At 44.9% G+C, this 24,038-nt stretch overlaps 1 protein-coding gene across 1 annotated transcript in view; it reads right to left on the reverse strand.

The window, feature by feature from the left end:
• Positions 1 to 442: 442 nt before the first annotated feature.
• The window catches only part of LOC108681707 (syntaxin-binding protein 5-like), a 33,614-nt gene continuing 10,018 nt past the window's right edge, over positions 443 to 24,038 (reverse strand). Inside the window, exons 9-18 of the mRNA XM_047884877.1 lie at positions 22,533 to 23,931; positions 12,207 to 12,323; positions 11,671 to 11,790; positions 9,120 to 9,236; positions 8,700 to 8,963; positions 8,422 to 8,530; positions 6,382 to 6,468; positions 2,068 to 2,163; positions 1,550 to 1,674; positions 443 to 758 (exon numbers count right to left, since the gene is read on the reverse strand). Coding sequence (XP_047740833.1) covers positions 496 to 758; positions 1,550 to 1,674; positions 2,068 to 2,163; positions 6,382 to 6,468; positions 8,422 to 8,530; positions 8,700 to 8,963; positions 9,120 to 9,236; positions 11,671 to 11,790; positions 12,207 to 12,323; positions 22,533 to 23,931 — 2,697 coding nt within the window. The 3' untranslated portion in view covers positions 443 to 495. The remainder of the gene's footprint in view (positions 759 to 1,549; positions 1,675 to 2,067; positions 2,164 to 6,381; positions 6,469 to 8,421; positions 8,531 to 8,699; positions 8,964 to 9,119; positions 9,237 to 11,670; positions 11,791 to 12,206; positions 12,324 to 22,532; positions 23,932 to 24,038) is intronic.

Consider the following 24,038-nt stretch of genomic DNA (forward strand, 5'->3'; position numbering starts at 1 on the left):
GTTCAGAGCACGCCAAGAACTAGTTGTTCAGAGCACGCCAAGAACTAGTTGTTCATAGCACGCCAAGAACTAGTTGTTCAGAGCACGCCAAGAACCAACCAGTTCAAAGAACGAAAAGAACTAACAGGGGGCTGGTCTTTTTTGTAAGAATGCAGTAGATATTCCAGTCCATGTAAAAAAGAATGGCTAACATACAGCAATCAAACAAGGTAACCAATTAGGTGTAAGGAAGAGCGACAGGTTGCAGCTTTGACTCGGCTCGAGATAAACATTGTTACTCGAGCGCCCGTCTAGGGGCGTCTAGATTATCTGAAGTTGTTTCTACCTCCGCAGCTACAGTTGGTTAGAATTTACATCCTGAAGTTCGATCCATCTCCTGCCATACATCTTTGAACCACACCTTACAGCAGGTGCCACGCTTACAGCTGGTACCACACCTCACAGCTGCTACCACGCCTTACAGCTGGTACCAAGCCTTACAGCTGACACCACTTATTACAGCTGGTACCACTTTTTGTCCTTATACTTGAGCATGAGCTGACGCGCTGCAGAGCTGAATGACTCAGCTTCGTGCATCATCTTGGCAGTTTTCTCGTCGAGCTCGCCCAGACGCTGGCCCCTCTCGATGGCTGCCATCTTGGCCCTGCCGATCTCGGAGGTGGCGTTGCCGGCGCGGGCGTTCATGGCCTCCATCTGCTGCTGCGGCCCAGGCACGTGCTTAGCCACTGAGCTCGCAGGCTTCCCGCTTGCTTCGCCGACTGAAAAATATTAATGCAATTAAAATCGGTCCTGATGACGAATTATGATGAGTCGGCTTTTCCGACTGCAAAATACAAATGAAAGACTATCACTGGACGCCTGCCGTAACTATTAAACTTATCAGAATGATCAGAGCCCTTACGGCAAAACGCCGGTAACTATCTCGTAAAAAGTTCAATTGCACTGGGATGTTCATTAAAACTTCGGTAACGCGTATAAAACTTAGTTTTATTTCAGCAAAGCACTTCAAAGGGATACGTTTAAAAAATAACAGAACAAGCACGATGGACATTACACTGCTTGATGGAGCATATGAGCACAGCCACACAAACTAGCGTTTGAGCACAAAATCGCTAACGGAGCAACGGAGCGAGGTGAGTTAAGGTATGAACCTCACTGTAGGGCTGGCGGGACACGACTGCCTACCTGACACACAGACGCTCAGACCTGACCTCATGCTATGTCTCTACCGCACAAGTAAGGTCCGACATAAATGTTACCAAGGCGGCTACGCTAGATGTGGCTTTCGGTATGCCCACGAGATAAAATGAACACAGCTAATAGTGAACGAAGTTCATCGTTCACAAGACGAAGCGTTATTTGCTCCTGGATCCTGCTGTTTTTTTTTGTCATTGAACACCAAGTCCTGCAGCCCATCAGATGCTACTCAGCTGACCACAGGGTTGATACTCGCCATCGGTACCACTCATTAACACAGCTACCATCATCAGTATTACGGTGATAATGGTAGCTGTTATCATCATTCACGACTGTTATCAGCATTACTCACAAAGCTCCTCCCGGTCAAGCTGTGACACGCCTCCGCCGAAGAGCCCTTTGAAGAAACTCTGCTTCGGCGCCTCTGGCATCTCGCAGGGAAGGAACAAGTCGCCTAGCAGCTCCTGCAGGTCCTTGCTGCTCGGGGGGCAAGACTTACAGTTTACAGGTCACACAGGCAGCAGGTCACACAGGCAGCAGGTCACACAGGCAGCAGGTCACACAGGCAGCAGGTCACACAGGCAGCAGGTCACACAGTCAGCAGGTCACACAGGCAGCAGGTCACACAGTCAGCAGGTCACACAGGCAGCAGGTCATTCAGTTAACAAATGATTTATTGCATTAACTAATGTCGGAACAACCATCAGGTCGTTAACTACGACGACTCAAGCAGCTTATGCATTAAATTTTTTAAACATAAATCATTTAATTAATTTCTTTAAATCATCTAATGACATAGCGTCCTTCCATTTTATGTATACTTTCACAAAATTATTCACAAGATGATTATTAAGGACGTAAAATAATCACCAAATATCCGCAGACAATGTGAACTTCTGGAGCTCAGAGGGCGAGCAGAGGTACATGCCGTGGCCGTGGTTCGTGAAGCAAAAAGTTCTCGCGATCCTGAAACCAAAGACACGATGAAATCAGGGAAGCGGCAGGGGAAATTGCCTCAAATTCGGGAAAATTCTTTCCCGAATTCTTTCAAATTCGGGAGCCCTGGGGAAATTGCCTCAAATTCGGGAAAATTATTCGTGATACGGCAAACATCGAAAAATGTGAACTCGAAAATTTCAAAATTTGAAGTTCCACTGAAAGAGTTGAAAATGGGTGGGGGGAATAAGAGTTTCCAGAGACTAGAAGCTTGATTGTTGAAGCTTTGATTGTTGATAAAGTGTTGAAGCTTGATCTCTGTAATACTTTATAACAGCGTGGACAACAAAGGCACGGGTAAGTGGGCTTATAAATGGCATTGAACGAGTATGTGGTATATGAGCAACGTCTGACTCAGCTGGGTGAGTTGAATGAAGATAAGCCATATTAAGAGGCCTATACCCCTGATATGAGAAAGGCTCGCTGGTTAACCATGCAGGGTTGGACATAAGGTACGGATACACCTACCTATACTAGTATAGCAGCTAGAAATGTTGCGAATTTGTTTACATTCTAAAGCATAATAGTGGATATGATATAATTGTTTCAGAAACGGATTCAACATTGGATTAATATCAGCCATGATAATTATTGAAAAATGAGAGACGGAAGAGGTTCTTGCCAAACTTATTTAAAAAATCAAGGTTAAAAATAATAAAAAAACTATAGGATTGGATTTTTTCTTGAGGTAAACTCGAATATCCTTCTGGATGTCCATGCACGAGTGATGGTGTTTGTGTGTGACATTTTCGAAGGATTACAGCGTGGCAGACCACCGGTCTCATTGCGTGACGTAATAATCAGTGATCAAAAACTGATGAACAAGTTGTCAAGTAATTAAAATTTATTTATCAATCAAGTGCGCAATGAGTGTCGGCAGGCAAACATTGAGTATACGAAGACTGGCACCCATGGTGAAGTGAACACAACCTAGCAGCCATAGTGGTTGATATGCACTACCAATGGCAAGTGTGGTAGTCAACACGAGTAAGTATAATAGTTAATAGTTAAGTGAGCGAGCAAAAAATCAAGTGAATTTTAAATCACAATTTCCGACACAATTTTTGGGTTTCCGATATCTGAATCTATTGTGTAGCTCAGAGTCAGATGCGTCTTCTGGAGCCTCGAAGTATTGTTATCACTTCTTTAGCGTGGTCTGAATCTGAATTCCTAAGCTGAGAAACACAACGCAAATTTTAGGTGATGCGCAACATTTCCTGTTCGATTCGAAGATGTGGCATACCTGCTTCAGTCATCTAATAACCTTCCACATACAAATACTGGAGGAGTAAGAACATAGAAGATGTGCAAAAAATAACGCTGAAATAAGAGATTTTCACTTTTTTTTCCTTTAAGTATCTTGCTGACTGGAATGGGATGTCAAGAACAGGAGACATGTTCAGCTTAGATGAAAGCTATTCAAATTTCTGCCCGGTCAGGGGACAGCTGGCCTGTTATGGGCCCTTGGATGAGAGCTTGGCGAGGTCAGGCCACCCACCGGCCAAATGACGTTGAAACAACGTTGATTACGAGTTAATTATTCTAAGAATCGCTCTGTCAACTTTACATTAACGTCAGATAACAGGTGGGCAGCGCGTCTTTCTACTACAGAGAACAGAATATGTCATCGTTACGGAGGCGGAGGAACGAGTGAACACTTCTAGAATTTGTCCGGTTCAGAAGCGTAAGTTTTCGTAGGAAAAAACATGGAAACATGGGGAAAACAGAAAACAATTTTTGCAATTTCTAACCCAAACAGTGCAGTGCGCCCCACGTACTGCACTCATGAGCGAAGCGTTGCAAAATTGATAACTTATCGAATGTTTCAAAACTTATGTACTGTTTAATCTGGATTAACGTGTAATCAACACTGAGCAAACTAAACGACACAATTACTTACGTCACATGACGCAAGTCAGTTCAAGGCAGGTATGGAGGCTGCATGCTCAAAACTTCTTACGGTAATCGTAAGTATCATAAGAATCGTGAATTCAAGTTATGCGTTCGCAATTTGCAGGCTGAAGTCGCAACTTGAAATGTGATTGAAAGTGAAATAAGATTTAGAGTAACGCAAGAGGTTCCGAAGCATGAGACTAACCAGCGCACACGAGAGAGGATACCGCTCGAGTTTCTGCGAGGGTTGTGAAAGTCGAAGGATTCGAATAGAAATGAGAGCTGTTGGAATAACCCTGCGATTCTATAGAAAATGAGAATGATTAGACGGGCACATGACCGATACGGCACTTTAGGATTGACTAGAATCAAGACTGGCAAAAATCATGAAGTTGATTACTGGAAGCAGCATTTCCTCCCCTCAGCTCTACGACCGACATACCGTATATAGGTAAGAGCGCGAGCCATGACGAGTACAGCGATCTTTCTGCTTCATCATTTGCTACCGCGTACGAAATTAAGTGTGAACGATTGTGGGCGGTGAAGCGCAGCAGCAAGCGCTTCACCGCTCATATCGTTGCCCCTGGTGTAAACGGGCCTATAGAATGTTGACGCCGTCAACAGCGCCGCACATGTCCAAAATTCGATCTACCAGGTATATGATCTTGAAATAACGTTGATTAAACGTTGTTTCAACGAAATCAGCTCGTAATCAACGTTGTTTCAACGAAATCAACGGTAATCAACGTTGTTTCACCGTCATTTTCCTGGAAGTTTGCAAGTTATTCGAAGCTGGTGACATAAAACAGCAACAAACTCCATGCTGGAAAACCGGAAAAATTATTGTCATTTCTCAGTGAACCAGAAACATTTTTACAGAATATTTTTCAGAAACGGCAAGAGAACTTCCATTAAAGTTGACGGCATCGACGACAGGGCAAAAATCTAAGTAGAAGCACAGGGGATAAAAAACGGGATGGCTGGCGGGTCGCCCTGTTACCTGTCATGGTAGGCGGTGACACGTCGGGGTCACGACGGTTGAGTACTTGGTACTTCTACCATCTCTACCATGCAGATCTACAGTACGCTAATTTTCTACCATCTCTACCATGCAGAACTACAGTACGCTAATTTTCTACCTTTCTCTACCATGCAGAACTATGGTACGTTAATGCAGCAAACTGCAGTACGCAGCCAACTGCAGTACGCAGCCAACTGCAGTACGCAGCCAACTGCAGTACGCAGCCAACTGCAGTACGCAGCCAACTGCAGTACGCAGCGAACTTCAGCCACAACACGCAACACACAAAGTAATAAGCTACAAAATACAATTAACAAAGATCGCTAAGCATGGCCACCGGACTCGTGGGGACTGGATGCGCGAGGCGCACACCTCGACGCCGGGATGAAGAACAATAAAAAGACCGTGCATGCCGGGTTACACGCGTGGCACGTTAAGGCCAAAGTGGCCAATTTGGGTCTCAAGTTAATCAGGTAGAAGAGATGGCAACGTCATTTTTTGGAATGATAATTTCATTGAAAATGAAGGTATGAAGAAAAAATACAGTTGATGAACAACAAGACAAGTTGAAATATCGCTTTACCACGTCGGCGATTGCGAATCTAGGTGTTCTTTCGGAGGGTATAATTATACATTAATAGACGGCCAATAAATTTTATTCATGTTATAGTTCACATGGGGGAAAGTGATGAGTACAAGCCATGCTTACGACACGTGCAAGCAACACATAACAAGTGAGGTATACGAATGAGGTATAGAACAAGTGAGGTATATAACAACAAATGCTTAGAGAACACGTGCTGGGTTGGGGGTGTCGTCACGATATCCTCATGGAGGTTTCCACAAGTCGGCTTGGTGGACGTGACAATAGTTTGCTGCTGTGGTGCCTTGGCTTGGTGCCACACTGGACCGCACAATGCCTCCTGACAATGAACTACGGGCCATAATTTCAACTAAACGTAAATTTTACATGAATTATTTTTACACGCCTATTCATTTGATTTCTGGCCATTAACTAGAAGCAAATTAATATAAAATATAAAAGTGATCTAGTGGTGTCCAGCAACGCCCGTAATTGTCCATATGAGCCATTATATATATGGACAATTATAGGAATAGAAAGTATTGCTAGTAATGTGACGTGGACCACAGCAGGAAGCTATTGTTTTGGTGCCTCTCAAAAGACAGCGAGAGACGCCACGACTTGCGGTCTGCACAAGAAGCGTCTCGGGATGCAGGCAAGAGCACCGCAACTGAACGTGACAGCAACTTACTGGTTAGTGTCTTCACACACGAACATTTGCTGGCCCCAAATCGAGAGCATTGGGTCAACAACATTGCCTTGCTTCCTCGTCTGGAAACTAAGATGAAATTGACGAATATTAGCCACGACACACGATACTCCCGCAACATAGCATCAGATCACACCATCACTTCACTGTTTTGTTTTGTATGTACAAAGCTTAACTTTACACAATAAGGTTACAGGCACTCGAGCTTCTAACTTCCACGGTTTCTTCATGCTTATTAGAAAATTAGTACCACATTGCGCCAGCTACGACGCCCTCAATTCGCTTATAGTTCATCACCCAAAATGTAAATCCACAATCTTGAATTAACTGCATACACAAGCAGCAGCTGGCATACTAAAGCAAAGCACGACATTAAAGAGAAGACCAGCACCTCGAATTGATTATTAGTATAACATGAAGCATTGATTTACAAACACCAATTAATAACTTCAAGAGAAACACGAGAATAAAAAGCAAATATCAGCGCTGAATATCAAAAGTGATGAAGAATATATAGACCATTTGTGAACCACAGAGCCCTTGATTTGAACCTATAAACGGTAGAGAGTTTGAGGCGATTTTTATAGATATGGAAGATATTTATAAACTAATTACTATGCACATAATAATCGTCAAACCTAGGACGGCAAGAGAGAGAGAAATTAGTGCAGAGCATGAATGCAAGAGGAGCGCGAGCGGTGCAGTCCACTACAGAGACGAGCATCAGTCCTGGGCGCAGAGCGCTGTACTTTCGCTGCTGCAACACGTCCCATGATTGGCTGGCAGTCCTACGACTCGCTTCAGCTCCTCGACCAATCATAGAGCTTGTGACGGAGCGCTGTACTCGCGCTGCTGCCACAAGCCTCATGATTGGCTGGAAGTCCTACGACTCGCTTCAGCTCCTCGACCAATCATGGAGCTTGTGACGGAGCGCTGTACCCGCGCTGCTGCCACAAGCCTCATGATTGGCTGGAAGTCCTATGACTCGCTTCAGCTCCTCGACCAATCAAGGAGCTTGTGACGGAGCGCTGTACCCGCGCTGCTGCCACAAGCCTCATGATTGGCTGGAAGTCCTACGACTCGCTTCAGCTCCTCGACCAATCAAGGAGCTTGTGACGGAGCGCTGTACCCGCGCTGCTGCCACAAGCCTCATGATTGCCTGGAAGTCCTGCGACTCGCTTCAGCTCCTCGATCAATCATGGTGCGTGTAACATGAGCGCAGTAGGCAGCAGCTGCTTGTGACCACGGCTGTCGCGCTACAATCTTACAGCATGCAAGCTAAGCAAAGATCTCCTCGAAGCTGCAGCAGCACAGCCCTCAAGTTCATACACCAACTGAAAGATCCTTACCATCTTGAATGCATCGCTACTCGCACCTTTAGGTCAAAATATTCAAGGCAGCGACCTCCATGACTTCGGGGAACAGCACAACATGAACAATGCGACGGTTAATGTCTCAAAATAAACGATCAGAAGTCTCTCAGAGTAGAAAAGTCGGTCATCTTCTCGTAATTGGCTTCTCATTGAAGATAATCAAGTAGTTGGACTTGAAGGGCCAAATTATTCTCGATTTATCAACGGTTGAGAGGGTGGAGAGGTCAGAGAGCTACAAAGATGCGGACGGTTAACTTTTTCCACAAGATGACAGGTTCAGTGATTATGAACGTTACTATTACTGCAGGGGCTGAACTTTTGTTCAGTAATAATTTGACCTTTGCTTACTCGGAAATACGATTGCTGACTCACATTGCGCGCTAAGGTGAGAACGGCACTGCAACGACCACTGGTTTAGTCGCAGGGCATGAGGTTGATCGCAGCAAGGTTGGGGTATTTTTAGGGTTCTGAACTACTTTATTGAGTACTATGTTAGAACGAAGTTGATTTGATGCGAGAAGCGTTACCTAATGGGAAATTGAAGATGACAAGCCGCATGGCGGAGTCTTCCCATTAAGTCCAATGCATAAAGTGATGAAAAGTAAGTGGACAGAATTATAATGGAACAATAGCAATAGAAGTAATTTACCTGAGGTCCACTAATGGTAAGAAGTCTACGTAGGTGAGTTGCCGCAAGCTCGGCAGGTTGAAGATGGCTATGTGGCCTGTGGCGATATAGCAGACCAGGCACACCGCATCTGTTCGGGCACAGGGACCATCATCAACCCATTAACAATAACATTATCGAGGATCATTACCGTACATTGATCCATTAACAGTGACCAGTACATGGACCCATTAACAGTGACCAGTACATGGGCCTATTAACAGTGACCATTACATGGATCCATTAGCAGCGACCATCACCTTTCATTTGGATGATTTCAGCCTTGACGACGAAGGAGACCTCGGTGATGATCTGCTTGTATACGCAGCTCTGGGATGGCAGCTCAACCACTCTAGCGACCTTCTCAGAACAGAAGACGATAAACTGCCGCTCTGTGGGGGACACGAGGTGCTGCTCTGTGCTGCCCCCTCCCCCAGAGTTCGTGGGGGAGAGTCTATTGTTGGGTGTGCCGCTGCCCCCACTGCTTCCACAGGTGGGGGTGCTGGTGCTCTTTGTGGGAGTTCCTGCACAAGAAATTTGGGTTTCGGCGATAGATAAAATGTAAGAGGTGAATAAAGTTGAGGATGAATGCAGGAGCCACTAAGTTGGGATTGACCCACCAAGTTGAGCTTAACCCAACAAATTGTGATTGACCGAATAAAGTCAGTTTCCCCACTCACGGTCCCGTTTGTCCCGCTGCGCGTCCCGCCAAGACTCGAAGCTGCTCCTGATAAGGGCGCCGCTGGCGTCCAGGAAGCACATCGCCAGGATAGAACCCTTCAGCCGGAATATGGTACCTGCAAGATGGCAACACTGGTAATGTGGTACCTGCAGGATGGCACCACCGGCAATGTGGTACCTGCAGGATGGCACCACCGGCAATGTGGTACCTGCAGGATGGCACCATCGGCAATGTGGTACCTGCAGGATGGCACAACCGGCAATGTGGTACCTGCACGATGGCAACACCAGTAAAATGGAGCATGCAGGATGGCAACACCGGTAATGTGGTACCTGTACGATGGTAATACTCACCCCTAGGGAAAACAGAGACAGATCAGCTGGCCCACCCAGTTAAAATTTTGAGCCGAGACCGGCGCCGGGTTTAGCCGGGCTGGTCGCGCTTTAGCAGGATGGAGCCGTGAAACAATAACCGGCCATCTATCCCTAAAACTGCGCTGCGCCATGGCTGATATAGAGACAAAATTCTAGCATCTGGGTAGGGCCGGAACTCTGCGCTGTTTTAGCGCTGGTACTTGGGATTGTCCGGCAGGGAGCTGTGCAGAGCAGCTAGCAGGCCGTGAATGGGGGGGTTTTGAGAGAGGGAGGAGGGGTAGGGGTTGGAAACAGTGACGAGAGAATGAACTTCATCCTCCATCTAGTTCATTCGCATAGCACGATATTTTGGGCCAATTTCCGGTGCCATTTGTGATATTTATTTCACGTCAGTATTTCAATACTTCGAATTACGTAAGAATTTTATATGCTCTTCCAGTTTTAACACTCTAACAGAAACGTTGAAGGTCATTCATGCTTTGCTAAAGCGAGATCTCAATCAGTTTATCATGAGAAAGTTTTCTAACATGGATATACAGGAAACGCGTTAATAGCAGTAAATGTTAGAGCAAAGAAAATACCGAGGTCTCCGAAACGTTTTCATTGAAGATTTGGTGAATTTATTTGGCGCTTTCTTTGCATTAAAACTATTGGAGAACTTGCGATTTCAGTTGACTAATGATTTGCGTACGTTGTTAATTTTCCTATCTACCTATCGCATGATATGAAGCTAATGCAATAAGATAAATTACTAAACAAATTTAGCTCTAATACTCACTTACATCTAACTGACGGGATCATACGAATGGCTACTTTGTTGATGTTTTAAAATTAGTGAATTATGAATAATATCTATCAAGTTCAACCACAAATATAGCTATTCCCCGATCATGGCGAGTCATTTGTTCAGTATTATAGTTAAGTAGTTCATAGAGCCTAGGCTGGTAAGGTGTCCGCGCGGTCAACTGGTACAGGCTTGAACTACGACGCGGAGAACCTGAGTTCGAATCCCGGAGCTTCAGTCGACGTTTGCAGATAGTTCATAGCGGTGAGTAATTTGATGTGTATATTTCCTCGATAAATGAATTTGTTCAATTCTAAATTACGTTGCTAATGTCAATACGATGAGAATGTCAATAACCAATGTCAAAACCACCTGTCATTGCAAGAGAGAAGGAACAGATTTTTTTTAATCGTTGTTGACAAACGGTGACGCGTAACTGCCGCGTACACTGCCAGAGCCGCCCCAGAGCAGGCGTTGGGCAGGTTTGAGCAGGCGGTGCTCAGTAAGGGCTGCGTGACGGCAGGACAGAGCACACCTGGGCAGGTACTCAGAAGCTAATTAGCGCTGATACGCGGCTGGCGATATCGTCTCTAAAGCGGACATTTCTGCTCTATCGCTGCTCTGTCGCGTCTCTACGCCGGCTCTGCAGCCGGCGACGGCCTGCTCTATTCCCTGCCCTAAATTTTAACTGGGCAAATGAGGGCGGATGCGCGATAGTCAGAGGCGGTGATCTATCGTGGCCTGGTACTGCTGCGTCCGAAACAAATACTAAGGGTATTGAGATTGGTAAATGGTAAGCCTGACAGGCACTCACCACTAGGGAAGACAGAGACAGGGTTGGTAAAGGTGCTTATACAAGAGGCGAATAGTCTAATGCAACTAAAATTTGTGATGATTGACGTGTTCAGAGGCAACTAGCTGGTGCATTGCACGCAGAGCAGCTCGAGTTGTTTTGAAGTAGTCGCGTCGCGACTCTCGAGTGCGCCCAGTGGGCCAGTACCGCCTCGGCCGTTTAGCATGCGCAGCTGCGTCGCTCTCTCTCTTGCCCACTTAGAGCGCACAGTTTCAGAGCTCTCGCATGCCTCCGCCATGCACACACCTTTACTCGACAACTCCCAACGTCGCACTGGCGGCGCTGGCGCACTGTACTGAAAACACTCTCCTCGTGTATAGGCTCTCAGCCTGCAAAACTGTAGTAGACGCAACTATTCGCCCCGTGTATAAGCACCTTTAGCCAGGTAGGCAATCACCACTAGGGAAGACAGAGACGGGGTTGGTAAGCCTGGTAGGCTCTCACCACTAGGGAAGACAGAAACGGGGTTGGTAAGCCTGGTAGGCACTCACCACTAGGGAAGACAGGGACGGAGTAGGTAAGCCTGGTAGGCACTCACCACTAGGGAAGACAGAGACGGGGTTGGTAAGCCTGGTTTCAGCGCTGGGTATGGACACGATCACTTGGATGACAGAACCTAGGCTGGTGCCGACCCACAGTGTTGGCAACATTTGGGCATCTGCAACGTGTAGAAATTTGGGGGAATCTTAAAACACAATAAACAAACACTTTGGTTTTGTTAAAAATAGTAATAAATAAGAATTTGATTGTTCTCATCATCAGTTTGTCTCGACAACCAAGAGAGTTAGTCATCAGTATAGATTTAATATTACCGTTTCGTATTAACCTGCTATTACTGATACCTAAGTCCATCTCGCATCTCGTAACTGGGCAATACTATTGAATTCTAAAGAACACTCGTGGTCACGACGACATAGTAAGTAGCTTTCGCTGCATGATCATCCCACGATATTTGGATTTTTGATTGAAATGTTCAGTTTTGACTTGATGGTGAAAATACGTTGTACGTTCTCATCGTACACGTTATTAAAATTAGTCGTTACAATTTTTGTCGTATATTTGAAAGGCACTAACCGTTTTTCTTGACGTAGGAGTCAGCGAAGGTAAGACACTGGATGGCCTCACTGCTGATGTTCTCAAGGCTACTTATACTGGAGGACCGCGACCGACTAAACGAGCCGTCTAACTTGTCTGTTGATTGTGACGGCGAACAAGCAGACAAGATTCGAGGAATCACATGGTCGTAACGAAGAACCAGCAGACAGGATTCGAGGAAACACGAGTTCGAAGACGACGAACCGGCAGACAGGGTTCGGGGAACCGCGTGGTCGTAACGAAGAACCAGCAGACAGGATTCGAGGAAACGCGAGTTCGAAGATGACGAACCAGCAGACAGGATTCGGGGAACGGCGTGGTCGAGAACAACATCGTTTATTTCATCGGTGGGGCGATGACGATCAAGTAACATCAAAAGACGCGTAAGTTTTGGTCCACGAGGGGAAAGAACATGCCAATTAGATGAAGATAACGCATGAAGAACACCGAAATATGATATAGAGCTTGTTTAAACTTGCGTCAAATAATACAAAATATTTCCAACATTGTAATAGTTCGAGTATAACAATAATATATATTCCATAATACAGTAGAGAGATTGGTTGTCTGTACAGTTGAGCTGAGCAAACACAACATGTTATAAAAGGACAGAACGAATCCATTTACGTTAGCAGTTCAAAGCAAGGAATTTCAGAAATGTTAACTGTTGCATTAAGATTGCAACTCCATAAATCACATGAACGATTAGCTTCATCTTAGTGCTGACTAGAAGGGCTAAGTATTGTATCTATGATACGTGCGGTAGTAGCATACCCACATAGAAGGTGACAGCCATGCAGGCGAGTGTGTGTAAGGTAATGAGGAAGATGAGGATCATGCAAATAATGAAGCAGAGGAGGATCCATGCACGTAAGAGTGTTGGGGACAGTGGGGGAATAGGAGGGAAACAAGCGACCAATAGTAGCCCACAGCCTTACCTGGCCTCATCAAAATCAAGAAAAACTTTGCTAAGCTCGAATCGGAAGCTCATAACAGAATAGACTCGTCTCAGCTCAAATGGGCGTTAAGAACGGAGACGAGCGAGATGAGTGGCTCAACATGGTTTAAAAGATTGCACATATGAAAGGGCTTCAGACTTGATTCATCTTCTGGGTATGTCATTCAACACTATAGCGTCGGATGTTGTGGCTTCATCATTAATCAAAATAAATGATGCGCTTGGTACTTTAACAAGATTTGACCAACCGCCATGCATGTATTTCGGGGACTCAGGTTCAGCAACAGAATGTTTGTCACTGCATGGCGTCTTATGGTTATTAGGCGTCGCTTTTGATCTCATGAAGAGGTAAAAACAAAATTACGAGGAATAGATGTGAGCCAGGAGAGCAGAAAATGTTGCGATAAAGTGTACTAGAACAACGGCCTTGGTGGTGTCAAGATGAGAGTAGCCCAAGAGACTCAGCCGTTGATGGTGCACAACTAGTCAGGCTATTACCAATCCTAACAAGTATCAACATAAAAAGTCATAAATGAATTTACAAGATGAATAAAATAGTTGTTATTCGCACAGCTAGCAGAGGAGGGAGGGAGTCCATGCAACAAGCATTTATGTTAATATAAACTGTGAAGAAGCGTTATTTCTCACTCTGACCACACGCGAGCCATCACAGCGGTGCAGCAACCACCCCACAAACAAAATTGAAGAAATTAGCCTCATTAGCGTTTGGCGACTCCAAAATTTACACGCTGAGGCGTGTGTAAATTTTTTTTGGTTAGCAACACTGAAAACGACAAATGTAAGGTAAGACTATTACTTTAGAGAACAGTTGTTTAAAGAACGCCTGGTGATGGCAAGTGATGAGATCAAAGATTGGATTAGGCGTGCAAGGAGCAAGGTTGTTACTGACCATGCAAATGACAATGTTCCTTAATTAAATGATGTATACACGCAAAAGCAGTAACAGAAGCCAGGAATTCGCAACCCAAGCCAGGTATGAGCAAACTAAATGTATTGCGCAGTCACGGCAGCACGCAACTCAGTTCATAAAAGCTAAAAAATACATTAAAATATGTGAATAAATGAGCAATTCAAAGAAAAAAATTCAAATCCATAAAGATGGATTCAACGTAATGGATAGCACCCGCCAATACATGGACGATCTTCCATGACTTGATTATCGGAACTTTAGGCAGACTTTCGAAGTCGTAGCACTACTGGAAAAGCTAGTTGAAAACGGTCGTATTGACTGCATTTTGCAGCAACTATGGAGGAGTTTCGGGGCAAATGAGTATTGAAGGGCTAGGGTACTTGCAACCACTCTAGGGTATCACATTTAAGAATAGTTGTAGAGACTTGCCTAGTTTTGAATTAGAGGTTATGTTAGTTTATTTACATTACTGTGATGAGTTGAGGCTTACGTAGCTAGTCACACTGCGGCCAACACGGCAACTCAACATAGAAACGATCCTCACAGTTAACAACTTGAAACCAACGTTTTCAAGCTACAATTATCATGTTACTCATTTCCTTAATACTTTGTGCAGTATTTTTCTATATTGGTCGCACTTTAATCAAATCTTTATTAAATTATATCTCAAATTTGCCCCAGCTTGCAAACCATTCAAGTAGCGACTCGAGCTTTGCTCTCGAGCTCTTTTTTTTCTAGAAATCAATAAAGGTGTTCGCATGATTATTTTCATACTTAATTTATTTTTTGCTTTCACAAACCGGTGGGATCTGACTGAATCGATGTCACCGTTGGTTCCGAGCATCCCGTCAATATGATCTTCGTACCGAGATAAAATAGATTCCTTTCAATAACCGTTTCAATAATTTGTTTCGAGTCAAACAACAGGTTTGCTCACACGGAAAAGGACTAGGGGAAAGGGAAAAAACACACAAATTCTTGTCCTTCATACACTATTCACAATAAATACGGAAATTTTTTACTTGAAAAACTACCTCTTTTAAGGTAAACATGACCTTTCCAAAAAACTATGGCAAAATGGAAATATCAAGAAAGCAAAACTTAGCGAAGCAAGATAAAGCATCATTTGGCCAAAACAATGCGAACGAGAATGTAAGAGGAACAAACATAACGAGTTAACGCCTGCCTATCACGCAGTTGCAGCGTTAGTAATGTGCTTGGCTGAACCCTGATTATGATGTAGAACACGGTAGTGGTAAATGATGTGTTTACAATAAGGTTGCAGTCATATAGCTGGCAGTTTTAACTGATGTAATGATTAGCTGAATTATTCTTTTGTTGTATTTAGACGAAAATGCTTCAACCAATCACGGTGAAGCGCTGCAACTGCGGTTACTCTCATGATGTAGACCGAAAATTCTTGTCGAGAAGACGTTTAGTCGCTTTTTACTCGCGGATATCGGTTTAAGAATAGATTAGGCAGTACACGAACACAATGGGCGGCACACTGACACAAAGGACAGCACACAGACACAGAGGGAAAGGGAGGAAATCGGGAAGATGTTTTGAGGTTAGGGCAGCGACGGCGACTCCTAATGGGTTAGACACTCATTGGGTAGCGGGCGGGGTATCTTGGCTAGGTACCCAAGTTTTGGGGTCGGGACTATAAACTAACGTGGGTGATTCAGCAACGCACTGGGGGAGGGTACGGGCCACACCAGGGGTTCTGTTATTTGGCTCACTTTCCTTCACGAGAAAAAGCCGGTATAGAACTTGGACTCGTATATAGCATACGCATAAATAAAAGAGAAAACTAAACGTTTCATGTAATTTATCAATATAAATTATGACTTTCTTCATTATTAATTATTCAATCCAAAGAAAAATTACCGCAATGAATTCAAACACAAATACGTACTATTTTGCCGCCCAAAGTTCGCGCGCGAGCGATGCCTGAGAGCGAAACGGTGTACAGGGAGATGTTGAGAAGCAGTGACGAGTTGAGTTATGGAAAAGCATGCGCCAAGCTGTATACTAACACTAAACTGTAATCTCAATGAACACTTTAGTAGCCTCAAGCTTTGCGCTCTAGACAGCGATGCTCGCAATCACTGCTTTGGCCTGGGCGGCTCAGGCTCAATGGGAGGGTAATTTGTATGAGGCGCACCAACGTGGCCGTGAGCGGAGTCGTCCAGAACACATTATAAGCGGAATAAAACTTAGATTCCACTACCTCCTCTCCCCATTGTCAGCTTGTACCTAGTGGCTGTAATCCTCAATCAACCTCTTTGAGAAAGCATCGTGTTTCCCACGTGAACGTACGCGCCGATTGATAAAAGTCGGAAGATTATTTAGAGTTAAGTGGAGATTTAGGTACAAGTAGGTTGATAAAAGGAGATTTAGACATAAGTATGTTGTTAAGTGGAGAGTTTGATATAATTATGTTTTTTAGAGAGTTAAGTAGCTGTATGTACAAATCACAAAGAGGAGGTGGGCTTCACAGCACAAGTGAGTACCTGAAGCTGAGAACACTCAAAACAGCTCCCAACCCAAATTCCACAATGAGTATTATGCAACGAGCTCGCAATGAAGAGCAGTGAACAATGAACAGTACTGGACAATGAAGTGCAAGAGGCCATAAAGAATATTGGGCAACGCTTGGAAGTTTTGAGTGTTCAGAGGCACAGGACGAGCGCGGTGGTGTTCCGCTGTACGTACAAGGCGACCAATGGTCGCAGCCGAGGAGTTTGGTGATGGATGCAGTTACTCGGTATTTAAAAAATTTGCTAATATAACGAACTATAAAATACAAGTTCTGCTGAAACGACCAGACTTTGTAACAAAATGTAAGCTAGTTTTGTTAAGAAATTTGAAGAGCATTCAGCGCACGTCGACGATTTGACTCAAGCTCCCGCCGATACTTGCTGTTCTGAATAGTGAATTCAATTGATGGAAATAGTCAACCAGCAGATTTCCTAATTGAATCGTTTTTGCTTCTAATTTTCTGGTTGGGGATGCATGTTAGTGGCCAGCATTGACCTATACCATCAATATTATAATCCTCGTGCGCAAGCATGTTGCTGAATAGCGAAGCCTATGAGGTCAAGTGATTAGAGCCACGGACGCCATATGACCGCACCTACTGCTTCAGAAAGTATAATCTTCACGAAGGCTGCATCACAGCATTACCCCAGCATTACCCACTTACCCCGCCTCTCCATCCAAACTAACCTAACCTCATGGCTTGCAACAAGGAGGAGAACGGGGGCAAGTGGAGTAGAGGGGCTGGGGCGGAGCACTGGCCGCCGCAAGGTGGAAAGACGGGGCAGGTGTGGAGGTAGGAGCATGCTGGAGTGTAGCCTCTGTGAAGACTATACTGGCTGGAGCGGTGTCTGTGGACATTCGGCACATGACTGAGCCGTTGCGGAACTGGTTTGGCTTGCGGTGTTTCTATCGTGGTTTGCGTCATCATAGCTCTGAAGCCAAGTGTAGCTGTGCATGTTTATGCTGAACGTTGGCTGCAAGGCTAGATTAAGAGTGAAATTTGAAACCAACAGCTGATCTCCCAACATTGCTTACAAGTATCCTGTTGCTACCAGTAGGATCCAATTGGTACCCTTGGTCAAAACCCTTGCAAAACTCTTACATAGAAGCGGCTGTTTCTTATTAGGGGAGCTGTTTATAAGCTGTTAATATCGGTCATCACCTCTAAGCGGATTAGTTGTTAAGCAGATGTTATTTAATTAGGGCTTCCCTTTATAAGAGGAGCTGATTCTAAAAAATATTACTTATGATTCGAACCTAGTCAGCGAGGTTTACTTTATTGGCAGGTAATTTTTTTAGCACGTCACCAGACTCCTCGCAGACGAGAAATTTACAATAGAAGAAGTGCAATGGAGCGTAAGTACAGCGACTTGCACAATTCATCTAACCGAACACTCAAGTTAGGAGATGAAAGGGGGCGGAAAGTAAATTTTAATTCATTTATAACAATCGTTAGACTTGAAATAATTCAGAATAGGAACGTCACCTAAAGCAGCACGTTTCGAAATTTTCTAGTTAAAAAAAAACATTGAGCAGATATAGAGCTGTAGGTAGAAAGTGAAGTAGCACGATTGCCAATTTCTGCTGTTTACAACTCACAACAAAGGCCAACAAAAAGGTCGAAGTTGCAATTGGAAAGTCAAGAGGCAACACATCTCGCTATTACTCCATTTCTTTCAAAGAGTCCACAACAATCTCGGTCACTACACATGAGATAGGGAAATAGATATTGATAGATTGAGCTATAGTCTACCAAGAGTAGTAGATCTATTATGGTCGTCTACTGAATGATGATGCAGTAGGTGACGCTGCTATACCAGAATTTGGGTAGTTGTGCCGGTAGGAGTAGAGTGCTAGAGAAGGACAGCATGTTCCGGAAGTTTGACCCACCACCACTCCCGCCGTGGCCTGACCCGCCCCAAATAGCACCACCACCTCCACCAAACACTGCAACCCCACCAGACCCCACGTTCGGGGACCTGGGACCTCCGGGACTGCGAGGTGGGCTTAGCGACGTGTCTTCAGGAGGAGAGATGGAAAGACCGGAACACGCAAAACCGCCCGCAGACATGGTGCTCGAAGATGGGGTGGTCGTTAGTGCGCGCACCAGCCTGGCTCGGGTACCTTGGCTCCTGCACCGGCGGAGGTTGTCGCCACGTTCGCTGCCGCCTCGCTTCACAGCGCCCCGAGAGGCGGCGCCCCCACTCGTAGGCGACACGCACACTACGCCGTTCAGCTAGAACGAGGGACCGCGAGCCTCAGTCAAATTCCACAAATTCCTTGTAACTCCGGCTCAGGTACCATTGATGGTGGTATCGTTATCAGCATAATACCGTACGACATTAACGATGTGTCCTCTAACTTGTGGAACCTTAGAACTATTTGACTACCACTTTATTGAACCATCGAAGGTATCAGTCACATCAAAACCCCAGGGTCCTAGAGAGAAAGCTGGCAGCAACAGCACCGGCTCGTACCACCAGAACCTGCTGGCGCTCGACGCCTCTTCCACTCAAGCACTGAACGCACTAAACTCAGCTTCTTCAGCATATTTAGGCCAAGTAGAGTTGGCGTAAAAACAGAGGCAAACAATACTGCGAAATAACTACCTTCTAGAAGCCGCTGTTTTCATGAAACGATATCCATGGCTGTTTTCATCTAATGATAATTACAGTTGTTTTGATCGATCTATGACTTAAGAGCACTAGGCTTACTGCCAAAACGCAGAGGACCAGAGGGCTTGGAAAAAATAAATTACATGTGAAGTTGCAAGCTTGTCATAGGGACAGATACGACCTTATGAAAATTAATCGAAATGAAAGGTGTCTCCTAACCCTGGAACAGAAAAAAATAACTGAACTTCAACGAGATCTCTAATTCACCACAAACTTTAATTTAATAGATAAAGGAGTTTTAAAGTAAAGTATACTGCTATAGGTTTGTTAACGGGCATTGCATGTAACTGAAGGATCGTTATCAAGTATTGCACACAACTCGTCCAATGTAGCATATACACTAATTTGACTAAGGTCTGGTCAGGAGTTTATAGCTTCAAGGAAAGTTAGTCTGGAACAGGGACTCCCAACTATTTGCTCCCATATATCCTCTAGCAAGTCTTGATGGTCTGTTGTTTCATTTAGGATGTTTTCATTCTCTCGTGTATGCCATTTAAAGGTGTGTCTTCATGCGTCCTTTTATTTTCATGAACAAGTTTCTTCTCTTCATTTCCCCGAGAGGAGGAATTAGATTGGAAGTTTAGAAATGTTATTTTGGAAGTTTACAGATAAAATTTAGGTTATTATGATGCTGCGTGCTATCAAAACTCAAGGGCGTTAACGTTGCCGAGGTGGGGGGATAGAAGATGACAGAAGGTTAATTAAAAGAAGCTCCGAAACTGAACCTGCATTTCTTATTAATCCACTACAAGGGTCCACGGAGTTAACTTCGGGAAACTTTGTTTATTTTTTTAAACAATTTAGAGGCAATACACCGCGAAGAGTTGTATTTCACAGAGGTATTGTTAGTTACCAAATATCACGTGACATGGAATTAAGATGAAACTGTACACTTGATAATTTGTAGCTTATCTACGACGCCTCTGGTCAATCGCACCAGTGTAAGACGTACTCGTTCGGGCAGAGATCTAGGATGAACAGTTTTATAGTATTGCTTATTCCGGGATAGCATAGACGAACCTCGGCATAAGATAACATAACGAAGAAATTATTCGATGTTGTATTGCCTTGAAGATTACCGTTCAATATTTTCATAAGTGTATGGGTGAATATAAATTTTATAAGGCATTTAAATTAAACCAAATTACGAATGTACGAGCATATGGCGAGTATGTGTACCCCTTGTTGGAAAGCCCTGGTCCAGAAGCAGTGTAAACACAAAGCATTGGTCTAATTAAGCATTGACGTGCAAAGGAGCATCACTGAACTAAGGATGAACAGCTACATGGTGACGCATCACAAATGCCAGTGCACGTCTCCATCTTCAACATTAGCAACAGAAGACATCCTCGTATTTACCAATAACTATAGTAGGGCCTTTTGAGCCTTTAAAGAAACTAATGCAGCTGCGGTACTCTTCGTTGAGGTAGGAAGAGTGTGCGGGGGAGCAAGTATGAGAAGAAGAGAAGGGAGGCGGGCTTGAAGGCAACTGCTGAGGAGCGCACAGCAGCCAATGGTTGGACGGTAAGGTCTGGGGGCTACCCGCACATCCTAACTGGCCCCCAGCTTTCTGGACACCCCCCGCGTCACCAAAGAGAGATAAGAGCAAGATCTTCAGCGTTTGTGACTCCCTAGTGGCTTTAGTGATCATTAGCGTTCTGGCAATACTGAGCAGAGTCCAGCAACAACTGTTAGTCACTAAATTAGAAAGATACAATGAAAAGCCATTAGAACAGGCCTCCATGGTCTTGACTTATCAACTCAATGCGTTCAGAGTTTAGCGATGCGATAGTTAGTGCAGGACAGCACCTTCAGCGGTTAAAGTGAGCCTCGACAGTGAATAACACTCGGTGATAAAGTGACAGTATTTCTACAAAAAGGTATTTACAAATGATTTTATAGGTAGACGGTGGCTGAGTACTGCATTATTCGTGCATTTGGGAGAGGTAAGCGAACCAGTGCACAGAGGTTCTGATGTTACGAGAGCTCAAGAGTTACACGCCAGCTGTCTAAATATAATGCTGCCAGCAATCAACTTCAGACAGCAACATTACACCTCACTGACACATACCTGCGCAGGAACAAGGGAACGCAGTGGGTGAAACAACACCCCTGCACGCTGTGCATTTAGCTTTGGCACAACGGGGAGTAGATGTTATTCTTACCCAACGTCAACTTGTTCCTCGTGCAGATGCGAACACTAGAACACTGACCCAGACCAATAACTAACCAGAATCACGCAGAGCGTAGCAATTCTTGAAGCAAGGCAGGGACTGGCCGAGTTGAACCATTAAGTCTTAGAATGGTTGAGGGAAATAAAGTCTCTAGTGTTGTCATAACTCGACTAAATATAGCTTGTTACTCCGTTCGTTCTGGTTTGGGTCTGAGACAGCATTCCAGTGAACTGCCGAGTGTGAATTAGTGTAAGTGGAGCACCCGACATTTGCCCACGCATACGATTGGATTATACATGCATCCTGATTTGTAGCGATACTGCAATCAAGGGCCTTAGAATGTACAGGGTCAGTTATCGCTACGGTACTGTACTCCAAAGCACGTAGATAAGCCTGAATGTTAGAACATGAACAATGATAATGGCCAGAATAACTCTAGATGCAGATGCACCCGCTTATGATCACAATCAATTGCTGCCGCATGCAAACAAATCAGAGTGAAACGCAATATAAGGCACACGCGCAACAGTCAGCACGTTCACAATGAATAAAGCCTGCCTAGTGACAACAACACTGAAGGGAAATGATTTTGCTGCAGAAGCTCACTCGAATACGCACCAGTAAATACACACGAAACCGCCTACGAATACAAGCGCTCTCCAATAGTACAGCCGGACACTGAAGTCCAGGCATTATAGGGAGGTGTGAAGGGTGGTTGTAGTGAGAGAAGTGGTAACAAGCGGCCAGTAAGTCACGCAACACATGTCAATCAATGGGTGTAGTTGATGACAGGAAGAAGCAACCCCTACGAAGGAGTTTGATGAGTAGGGAATATGAGACCCCAACGCACAAATAACCAGGTGTTAGTACGAAGCTGTACCAAGTCTAATGCAATACTCGAGTGTTAGTGAGGACCAAACTAAAAGTGCTTGGGTTAGAGAAGTTCAAACGGTGTCGGGCCATTTGAGGTAACCTATGGTCTTGCACAGTACAGAAGAAACAGTCGAAGCAGTGTCAACATACCGTGAGTACCATGAGAGGACGAAGCTATTTTCGTGATGCTGTTCATGAAGTTCTTCAAGGCACCCAGACTCGTTGGGCTAGTGACACCTGATGACCCAGAAGTCGTGGCAGCCCCGCCAACAAGAAGATGGGACCCCGGAGAAGGCGTGTGTGGATTTGAATTTGTTTCTCGTGCGTTTGGATCGCCGTAGTCGGCGTGCGCTTGTGCTTCGTCGATATTGAGGCCGATCAGAGGTTTAGAAGTTTTCCCTGCTTCGTTTGGAGATATACCGGTTGACTGCAAGCTACTCGGACCGGACACAGTCAAACTCCCGGATACCCGATCACCTTCATCCGAGCCTTTACGAGATCGGATTTTAGACTCAGCAAGACGGCCCTTGCTTCGAGCAGGGGGGACAGGTCTGCCCTTTTCGTCGAAGAGTACTAAAGATGACCTGTTCCCGGAACCTTTCTCGTCTGGATCGTCTCCGACAGTGCTTGGAGGCAATCCTTTGCATTCATCCTCAGGTGTCGACTCGATAGAGCCTCTTTTACTCGAATGCAGCGTCGAGTTTGAACTCGAGACGACCCCTGATACAGGACTGCCACCTTCAGACGTGGTAGTGCTCACCGAGCTGCATCGTCTCTCAATCGTCGTCAAAGCGTCTTGGGCTTCATCAACTTCAGCCTCAATGACGTCGTCCAGAGGCGTGTCTCTCACTCCTTCCTCTTCTTGATTCTGGCCCTCTTCTCCGGGAGGGCCATCAAGCGATGTGCTGGCTTCCCAGGAGAAAGCTCGTCGCACCTTTGCGTCAAATTTCGTAAAGGTGTCACGTAGCCTGAAGCGCGATGCTTTGCGTTCATTGGGCTTGGATTCAGCGTCCGTTTTAGCTTCATCCTCAGTTTTGTCGCAGGTGATGTCATCATCAGGTAGGCCCTGAGCTGCCGTTTCAGTTAAGGTGATGTCAGCGGCGTCAGTAGCGTTACTAACAAGAGATAACAGGAGGTCGTCTGATTCGCACCTCCCAAGCTCCATTTCCTCTTCAGGACCGCAATTTTTGTAATCAGATTTGGCGTGACATTTTTTGAAGCTTCCTTCACTTAAATCCTCCGAATCTTCCTCACCTTCCTTCGGCTTATCTTCCTTTACCAAGACCTTCGATTTGCTTTCCTTCCGGGTGAGAAATTTTAGCAAGTCAATCTTAGAATCAGTAGGTTTGGTTTGCTCGTCTTTCGACTTGCAGTACTTTCGTATCATGGACTTTTGTATATCTAGCTCCCCTTTTCCTCGGTTATCCATCTTCTTCATGCTTTTCACGGATGCAAGAAGTTCCTCACGACTCCCCGAGCCCCCATAACTTGAGCAGGGGCCTCCGTCAATCTCGTCAATATGGCATCCTCTGGCGATATCTTTGAATTCCTATATTGAGGAGTCCAAAAACTTCTTTAGGAGGGCGTTGCAGCCAATGAGTAACAAACAACCAACTAACTGTCATGTTTAAAAAAAAAACAAGTCACCCGCACTTA

Source organism: Hyalella azteca, unplaced genomic scaffold (genome assembly GCF_000764305.2).
Source record: "Hyalella azteca isolate HAZT.00-mixed unplaced genomic scaffold, Hazt_2.0.2 contig16387, whole genome shotgun sequence".
Lineage (NCBI taxonomy): Eukaryota > Metazoa > Arthropoda > Malacostraca > Amphipoda > Hyalellidae > Hyalella > Hyalella azteca.